General features: G+C 46.6%; 1 protein-coding gene across 3 annotated transcripts; it reads right to left on the bottom strand.

The window, feature by feature from the left end:
* Positions 1-2,497: 2,497 nt before the first annotated feature.
* RPUSD2 (RNA pseudouridine synthase domain containing 2) lies at positions 2,498-7,718 on the bottom strand. Of its 3 annotated transcripts, none has more exons than XM_008017013.3 (3): positions 7,091-7,718; positions 4,744-5,040; positions 2,498-3,434 (listed from the first exon to the last, which is right to left on the bottom strand). In XM_008017013.3, exons 1-3 carry the CDS (start codon positions 7,694-7,696, stop codon positions 2,700-2,702), a joined length of 1,638 nt encoding a protein of 545 aa, XP_008015204.3. In that variant the 5' UTR covers positions 7,697-7,718; the 3' UTR covers positions 2,498-2,699. The 3 variants fall into 3 exon arrangements, with proteins under 3 accessions (XP_008015204.3, XP_008015205.3, XP_008015206.3); XM_008017014.3 differs by having other exon boundaries at positions 7,274-7,718; XM_008017015.3 differs by having other exon boundaries at positions 7,337-7,718.
* Positions 7,719-9,370: the final 1,652 nt, after the last annotated feature.

The raw sequence follows: 9,370 nt of genomic DNA, 5'->3' as shown, positions 1-9,370 counted from the left end.
CCCAAGCTAGAATGCAGTGGCACCATTATAGCTCATTGCAGCTTCAAATACCTGGGCTCAACTAATCCTCTTGCCTCAGTCTTCTAAGTACCTAGGGCTACACCACTGCAGGCAGCTAATTTATTTATTTATTGTAGAGATAAGGTCTTGCTATGTTGCTCAGGGTCTTCTCAAACTTCTGGCCTAAAGGGATCCTCCTGCCTTGGCCTCCCAGAGTGTTGGGATTATAGGTGTAAGTCACTGTCCTTGGCCTATTTTCAGTTATTTTTGTATATGTGAGCTGGGGGTCTAACTTTATTCTTTTTTATGTGAATACTCAGTTTTCCCAGCATGAACTGTTTAAGAAAAAAGAAATTTGTTTAAGACTATTCTCTCTCGGGCCAGGTGCAATGGCTCACGCCTGTAATCCCAGCACTTTGGGAGGCCAAGGTGGGCGGATCACGAGGTCAGAAGTTCGAGACCAGCCTGATCAACATGGTGAAACTCTGTCTCTACTAAAAATACAAAAATTAGCCAGGCATGGTGGCACGTGCCTGTAATCCCAGCTACTCGGGAAGCTGAGGCAGAATTGCTTGAACCTGGGAGGCTGAGGTTGCAGTAAGCGGAGATCACGCCACTGCACTGTAGCTTGGGTGACAGAGCGAGACTGTCTCAAAAAAAAAAAAAAAAAGACTATTCTCTCCCCACTGAACAGTCTTAGCGCTTTTGTCAAAAACCAGTTGCTGGGCGTGGTGGCTCACGCCTGTAATCCCAGCACTTTGGGAGGCCGAGGCAGGTGGATCACGAGGTCAGGAGATAGAGACCATCCTGCCTAACATGGTGAAACCCCCTCTCTACTAAAAATACAAAAAAATTAGCCAGGCATGGTGGCGGGTGCCTGTAGTCCCAGCTACTTGGAGGCTGAGGCAGGAGAATGGCGTGAACCTGGGAGGCGGAGCTTGCAGTGAGCCAAGATCGCGCCACTGCACTCCAGCCTGGGCGACTGAGCGAGACTCTGTCTCCAAAAAAACAGAACAAAACAAAACAAAACAATAAAAAAAAACCCACCAATTGACCTTAAATGGATGGGTTTATTTCTTGACTCTTGATTTTATTCCATCACTCTATGTCTATTCTTATACTAATGCCACAGTTTTGATTTGCATTCCCTGATAACTAATAATGTTGAGCTTTTTTTTTTTTCATATGCTAGCTGGTCATTTGTATATCTTCTTTGAAAAAATGTCTATTCAAATCCTTTGCCCATTTTTAAGTTGGGCTGTTAGTCTTTTTGCTAAGACTCTCACATCCAGAATATATAAAGAACACCTACACTCAACAACAAAAAGACTAACAACCCAGAATGAGATGCCACCTCACTCCTACCAGGATGAATATAATCAAAACAAAACAAATGTTGGTACAGATGTAGACAAATTGAAACCCCTGTGCATGCTGGTGGCAATGTAAAATGGTTCAGCTGCTGTGGAGAAGTTTAGTGGATTCTCAAAGAATTACCATACGACCCAGCAATTCCACTGTGAGGTATATACGCAAAAGAACTGAAAACATATTCAATGTTCACAGCAGCACTATTCACAATAACGAAAAGGTGGAAACAACCCAAATGTCCATCAATTGATGAACAGATAGACAAAATATGGTATATCCATACAACAGATGATTCTGCCATAAAAAAAAGAATGAGGTACTGATATATGCTACAAGTTGAAAAAACCTTGAAAACATTATGCCAAGGGAAACAGAGACACAGAAGGTCACATGTTGTATCATTCCATTTATATAAAACGTCCAGAATAAATAGGCAAATCCATACAGAAAGTAGATTAGTGGTTGCCAGAGGCTGGTGGAAGGCGAGTGGAAAGTGACCACTTACTTAATGGGTACAGGTTTCCTTTTGGGAAATATATGAGGTTACGGTTGTACAACACTGTGAATGTACTAAATGTGACTATGCTGTACATCTTAAATTGGTCAATTTTTTTTTTTTTTTTTTTTTTTAAGACCCTGTCCAGGGTCTGGAGTGCAGCAGCACAATCACAGTTCACTTTTTTTTTTTTTTTTTTTTTTTGAGACGGAGTCTCTCTGTCGCCCAGGCTGGAGTGCAGTGGCACGATCTGGGTTCACTGCAAGCTCCGCCTCCCGGGTTCACGCCATTCTCCTGCCTCAGCCTCCTGAGTAGCTGGGACTACAGGCATCTGCCACCACGACCAGTTAATTTTTTTTGTATTTTTAGTAGACGGGGTTTCACCGTGGTCTCGATCTCCTGACCTTGGCCTCCCAAAGTGCTGGGATTACAGGCGTGAGCCACCGTGCCTGGCCCACAGTTCACTTTAACCTTGAACTCCTGGACTCCAATGATCCTTTCACTTCTACCTCCCAAAGTACTAGGATTATAGCCATGAGCCACTGTGCCTGGCCAGTTAAAGTGGTTAATTTTATGTTATGTGAATTTTACATCAATAATAAAAAAACAGGAAGAAAACCAGACACAAAATATGTTAGAAAAAGGGATATATTTACAAACCAAAAAATCTCCAAATTCCCACTGTAAGGAGGTAGCAAGTATGAGCATGTCTCTTTAGAAGCCCGACCTCACTCCTATAGAAACCCCAAGTACCAGCCCACGGGGTCAGCCCTTGCCCTATAGCCCATCCTTGTCACAACCCAAGAAGCAATCCCTCCATTGGCCACACCCCTCAGTCTTTTTGCCAGTCATCCTGTGCCCAGGCAGGCATTGGTGAAAAGTACTCAAAGCCTGGCCCTTTATAACGTAGGGCATGTAGGAACATCACAAGGTCTTTGGGCAAGGGATCCTGTCGAACCAGCCGGCACTCTGCACAGAGTGAGTCTGCCTCTTGATTCATGACATCTGTTTCAACTGCCTTCTCTGGTGCCAAGGCTATTGTGTCCAACTTCTGAGGGGCTGCCTCAGCTACTTCCTCCATCTTCTGGGCAGCTGCAGCCAACTCTTCCAGGCTGTCCTTGCCCAACTCTGAGGAGGGGGCCGTAGAGTCTGTGAGTCCTGAGGACAGGTCACCCTCACAGAGATCTAGCACATCCAGGCTCTGTTTGGCCTGGTGCTCTGCTACCAGGTCCCGTAGCAATTCCTCATCTGTCTTGGGAATGCGGCCGCCCCGGCCTCGGGAGGGACCCCAGGCAACTGAGTTGTAGATGGGGTCGTTGAGAATGGGATGGCCCAAGAACTGAAGGTGGACTCGAATCTGGTGTGTGCGGCCTGTGAGTGGCCGGCACCGTACCACACTGGACTGGCCATTGTAGCTTAGCCTCTGGAACACTGTCTCACAGGGCTTGCCCCGGGTATCTACACGGCACACCCCTACTTTGTAAGACACCACTAAGATGGGTTCTTTACAGGTCACTTCCTCAGTGGGGAACTCCCCTTCCACCCGGCACACGTACTCCTTCTCCAGCTACATAGGAGGGAAGAGGGAGAAAGTCAGTACAAAGCCTAAATTCATGGAGTCCAAACCCTTTGTGGAGTGATAAGGACCAGTCTCAGAAGATTCAAACTCCAATTCTACCATTTGCCAGTTTTGTGATCTTGGGTACATTACTTAACCTCTAAATCTTACTAACTCATCTAGAAAATGTGATATTAGAAAAGCATTTACCGGCTGGGTGTGGTGGCTCACACCTGTAATCCCAGCACTTTGGGAGGCTGAGGCGGGTGGATCACCTGAGGTCAAAAGTTGGAGACCAGCCTGACCAACAGAGAGAAACCCTGTCTCTACTAAAAAATACAAAATTAACCAGGCGTGGTGGCGCATGCCTGTAATCCCAGCTACCTGGGAGGCTGAGGCAGGAGAATCGCTTGAACCTGGGAGGCAGAGGTTGCAGTGAGCCGGGATCGCACCATTGCATTCCAGACTGGGCAACAAGAGTGAAACTCCATCTCAAAAAAAAAAAAGAAAGAAAAGAAAAGAAAACCATCTACCTCATTGGGCTGTGATAAGCAGTCAGTAAGTTAGGCTCTAATGTGCTTGATACTAAGCCTGGAATAGTGTATGCACTCAGTAAATGTATTATGATTCAGATTCAGAATTACAAGTCTTAGGACAACAATCATTACCATTAAACTCTTCTACCCAAGCCTTTTCTAACTACATCTAGAATATTTTCACCAAGCAGGCTCTCCCATAATCTTAAAAGCCTTGCTCAGCATTTTCTTATGTTAATTTATTTCTTTGAGACAGAGTCTTGCTCTATAGCTCAGGCTGGAGAGCAGTGACACGATCATGGCTCACTGCAGCCACAACCTCCCATGGCCAAGCCATCCTCCTACCTCAGCCTCCCAAGTTGCTGGGACCACAGGCATGCACCACCATGCCAGGCTAAGTTTTTTTTTTTTTTTTTTTTTGCAGAGACAGGGTCTCCCTATTTTGCCCAGGCTGGTCTCAACCTCCTGGGCTCAAGCTATCCTCCTGCCTCAGCCTCCCAAAATGCTGGGATCACAGGTGTGAGCCACCGTGCCTGGCCTTGTCAGCATTTTAAAGCTTCAAAATAGCAAACTACTAAGAGAGGCAGTGTATGCCATCTCTAAAGATTTTTTGGAAACGTATGAGATACCCTGCGTTTGGCACTTTAGGTGTTAACCTGCCTTAAGGTAGGAATGATTGCCAGATAAATATGAAGGACCACTTTAGAACTCTGTGATGCCCTTTTGACACAGAGCATTCGTGAGCCCAAGAAATGGCCTATGGAGACAAAAGCCTGACTCACCTGCCGGTCCCGAACCTGCTCGTGAATTCTCTCAGAGACTGCAGCTGTCTTGGCAAACATAAGCACCCCTGAGGTAAGGCGGTCAAGCCGATGCAAGGGGTGTAACTCCTTCAGTTGGTGCTCCTTGCCTAGGATGAAGATAACTGTGTTGTGTCGGAAGCGGCCACAGGGGTGAACGGGAATGGAGGAAGGCTTGTCTACAACCACTAAATCTTCGTTCTCAGCTAGCAGGCGAATGGGCTCTGCTGTGACTGGTGGCTCATGCCTGTGCACTGTGTTCCGCAAGAAATCATTGTCCTGTCAAAGACATAGGTAATAAGTCAGCCCAGGGACCACAGCCTGTAATCAGTCAATTTCATACTCAGCTTCCCCTGTTCCTCACTGACATGGAAAAATGGTGAAAGCATATCTTGGGCAGAAAAGCAGTGCGCAGAGTGTGATCTCATTTTGTAAAAATATAGACAGACAGGCAGATAGCTGGCATTGAAAAAGTACTGGAAGGACATACACAAAAATGTTAACTGTGTTATCTCTGGGTGGTGAGATTATGAATGTTTTTTGGTTTTGCTAATTGTTATTTTCTCTACAATAAAGGTATTTTAAAAGTAAAATTTTTTAGCCGGGCGCAGTGGCTCATGCCTATAATCCCAGCACTTTGGGAGGCTGAGGTGGGTGGATCACAAGGTCAAGAGATCAAGACCATCCTGGCCAACACGGTGAAACCCCATCTCTACTAAAAACACAAAAACTAGCCGGGCATGGTGGCGGGCGCCTGTAATCCCAGCTACTTGGGAGGCTGAGGCAGGAGAATCACTTGAACCTGGGAGGCGGAGGTTGTAGTGAGCTGAGATCGCGCCACTGCACTCCATCCTAGGTGACAGAGCAAGACTCTGTCTCAAAAAAAAATAAAATAATAATAATAAAGGTAAAAATTTTTTAATGGAGGAATAAACCTCCATAAATCATCACTGCTCACGATCTTGAACAAACAAAACTAAGGTTTAAGTCCAGGGATACGGGCTGTAGACCAGGATTTGCCACAGGCTTGCGACATGCTTTTGGGCAAGTCATTTATCCTCTCTGGGTCTTCGTTTCGTGTGGAATGTGAGGGTTAGACCAGATCTGTGCTTTTATAAATTGGGATAGGAGAGGGAATTCATCAATTTATGATATATTGACCCAAATCGCTTGATCAATGGAACAAGTTACTCCAAAACCATCCATTCCCCAAATGCTGTAATCGCCTTTTTCCACTCACAACCATGGTAAACCAGTGTTACTGACAGGTAAACAGTGTTACTTCTGACAGGGGTGTCTGGTACCTCATACCTGTGATGGAATTTTAAAGGAGTCAAAGCACTGGGCTAAACAATTCTAGTCTCTATCCCTGACATCTCACAATTCTATTAACATATCAGGCTCTATGTTAAATAGTTTAAGTAGTAGTTACAGGAACACAGGCTTTGGTAGTATCACTGTTTGTGGCCTTACCCCTGTGAGTTTCCTTAGTTTCCTCAGAGGTAAAATGGAGTAGCAATACCTACTTCACAAGGTTGTCATTAGAATTAGACGTTAGTGGACATACAATGTTTAACTTTGTGCCCGGCACACAGTAAAGAGACATAAATGATAGCCCCTATTATTACTATTTGCACGGAGATCTACAACGCAGGGTAAAGTGATGAGTGCCCTTGCCACAAGACGGTGTTTAAAGGAATTATGAGAATTCCAACTTCTGTCCCTTGGAAACAAGGAAGCTGCCTTGAGGAAGAGGATAAACAGGCTGGCTCCTGAAGCACAGAGCCACTGTCCACTTGTGGAGGTGGGAAACGGGGGCTAAGAGAGTGTTCCAATTGAAAGTGAGAACGCTTTAGAATTGCCATGATTTTTTTTTTTTTTTTTTTTTTTTTTTTTTTTTTTTTTTTTGAGACGGAGTCTCGATCTGTTGCCTAGGCTGGAGCACAGTGGCACGGTCTCGGCTCACTGCAAGCTCCGCCTCCCGGATTCACGCCATTCTCCTGCCTCAGCCTCCCAAGTAGCTGGGACTACAGGCGCCCGCCACCATGCCCGGCTAATTTTTTTGTATTTTTAGTAGAGAGGGGGTTTCACTATGTTAGGCAGGATGGTCTCGATCTCCTGATCTCGTGATCCACCCGCCTCGGCCCCCCCACAGTGCTGGGATTACGGGCGTGCGCCACCGCGCGCGGTCAAGAATTGACGTGATTTTAATCAACTACCTATGCCTCACTAGCCTAAAAAACATAACAACAGAAAACAACAACAACAACAACAAAAAACCCTGCCCCTTTTCCTCTCCCGCTTCTGGCCAGCCCCATCAGGACTCCACCTTGAGCACGATGTTGAGGTCCTGCACCGGCTTCTCGTTGAGGTGCAGGCGGCCCGCCTGGACCGCGGCCTCGTAGTAGGCCAGGGGCTGAGCTCGGAACTCGGTGCTGAAGACGTGCAGCAAGCTGTGGCCCACCCAGCGACCTTTGCAGTAGGTCTGGAAGTCAAAGTAATAGGGCCGCACCTTACGCAGGCCGCCCTCGAAGTAATAACTGGTTTCTTTAAAGTGCTCATCTCCGAAGCTCACCCCTGTCCGCCGCTTCTTCGGGGGCGGCACGACACGCTCCCCGGTTGCGCCCCGTCGCTTCTTACGCTTGCCCGGGCCCGGGACTGCAGCCGAGGGATACTCCCCGCCTACTGGGGCCGGCTCCACTTCCCGGCCAGCCGGCTTCGGGGACCCCGGGGACGGCTCAACCCTCGCGTCGCCACCAGCGTCACCGTTTTGCTGATGCGGAGCCCTCAGCCCGCCCGCTGTCCCAACCTGGGTAGACAGTGTTTCTGCCATTGGGCCCTTAAAGCCACTCCAAGTCCTGGCAAAGCTAGGGCGCCGAAGGTCGCAGCGCCAATGTCCGAGAACCCCGAGCCATCCGCGGCCGCCCAGCCACATAACCACGCGGCCCCCACTCCACTCCCAGAGTCGCAATCTGAGGACGTCACTCGGCCCCAGCGAATCAGGGAGGCCCAGTCCCGAGGCGGGGTCTGCGGTGAGTGAGCGAATTGAGTTGAGGTACTCGAGTTAAATTAGGTGAATTGAGTGAGCGTAGAGTTGAGAGATTGTAAATGTCTCAACAAAAGTGACCTTACTCAGACGTCTTCCTATTAGGGAGATACGACGTTATTTATAAAGGAAACCCTTGGAATTGCTCCGTATAAGGCCACGGCAGGAGAAGGTCGTGTAGATTCCGAGTAATTCCTTGGGTCTGGAGAAACTCTTGAAAGGAGCTTTATTTAAGACAAAACAAAAACTAACAACCAGAATAAAGATTGCTAAGCTCTGCGAATATACTAAAACCCACTGTATTGTATATTTTTAAAGGGTCAATATTATAGTATGTGACATATCTCATTAAGATTGTTATGTATGTATTTAAAACACACACGAGCCCACCCCAGAAGCAATGTGTTCACACCTGTTTCCCCCTAACAGCATGAGAAGGATTAGGGATCCCCATTCGCCTCCCATATGCTTCCATCCTGAGATTAAAACTGCAAATAGATCAGAAGATATATTGCGAGGGTTCTTAAGTGCAAAATAAACCAACTCTGGTTAACTTAATCAGAGAGGGAATTATGGAAATAATATTAGTGCCTCATAGAATTCACAAGATAACTGGAGAATAGGCTCAGAAAAAGGGCCAAATCAAAGGAAACCAAGCCTTTTGAGAGCCTGGCTTCAGGCATGTCAGGGAAGAAACCCATTTGGGCTGCAATAGACACAAAACACTATGTTGTGCCAAAGGACCCTTTTTCCTGCAACCCTGCCACCCCTTGGAGACCCCTAAATCTCCCTGTGTCTCTGTGTCCCTCTCCCAGGGTTCAGAGTCCTGCAGGGGAGGACTTCCATCAGCCAAACCTCACTGGTCTAAGCCCTCACTTCCAGGGTGCCTGGAGATGGAAGAATTTAACCCTCTTTTTTTTTTTTTTTTTTTTTTTTTTGAGACGGAGTCTTGCTCTGTTGCCCAGGCTGGAGTGCAGTGGCACCTTCTCGGCTCATTGCAATCTCAGCCTTCCGGGTTCAAGCTATTCTTCTGCCTCAGCCTCCCGAGTGGCTGGGACTACAGGCGCCCGCCACCACACTCGGCTAATTTTTATATTATTAGTGCTGGGATTATAGGCATGAGCCACCGCGCCCGGCCAAGAATCTAACCCTCTTTGATATCCAGAGTGGGATTCTTCCAAATAAGGAGGCATTTCAATGTTAGTTTGCCAAAAAATAAAAACAAAAACAAACAAACAAAAAGGACACAGTGTAATTCTTGTCCTAGGCATTTGTATTCTGGAGAGGAGAAAGGGAAATCTTTTTTAGCTAAATTCCTTCTTCAAATCATCAGTCTCACTAAACTAACTGAGGGACTGCAGCTGTATTCACAGCTGCAGAACTCCATATGCTGAAAAGTCTGATTCCTGACTACCTCCAGAAATAAGAGGTAGAATTTTCCATTGATTGTGGGGTATGTTAGAGCAAAACTACTTCACAGGAGGGACATCATCTCTCTAATGTGTCATCTCATTAAGATATTTACAGTGAGAGCAGAACCTTATCCAAAAGAAAGTATGTATT

The sequence above is a fragment of the Chlorocebus sabaeus genome, chromosome 26, assembly GCF_047675955.1.
Source record: "Chlorocebus sabaeus isolate Y175 chromosome 26, mChlSab1.0.hap1, whole genome shotgun sequence".
Lineage (NCBI taxonomy): Eukaryota > Metazoa > Chordata > Mammalia > Primates > Cercopithecidae > Chlorocebus > Chlorocebus sabaeus.
The sequence above is the reverse complement of the archived record's forward strand: the minus strand, read 5'-3'. Positions and strand labels throughout refer to the sequence as shown.

Coding starts and splice junctions, on each gene's coding strand:
- RPUSD2 (XM_008017013.3), bottom strand. CDS start 7,696: ATGTGGCTGGGCGGCCGCGGATGGCTCGGGGTTCTCGGACATTGGCGC. Junction 5,041..7,090: donor ACCTCAACATCGTGCTCAAG/GTGGAGTCCTGA, acceptor TGTCTTTGACAG/GACAATGATTTCTTGCGGAA. Junction 3,435..4,743: donor AGCAGGTTCGGGACCGGCAG/GTGAGTCAGGCT, acceptor CCTCCTATGTAG/CTGGAGAAGGAGTACGTGTG.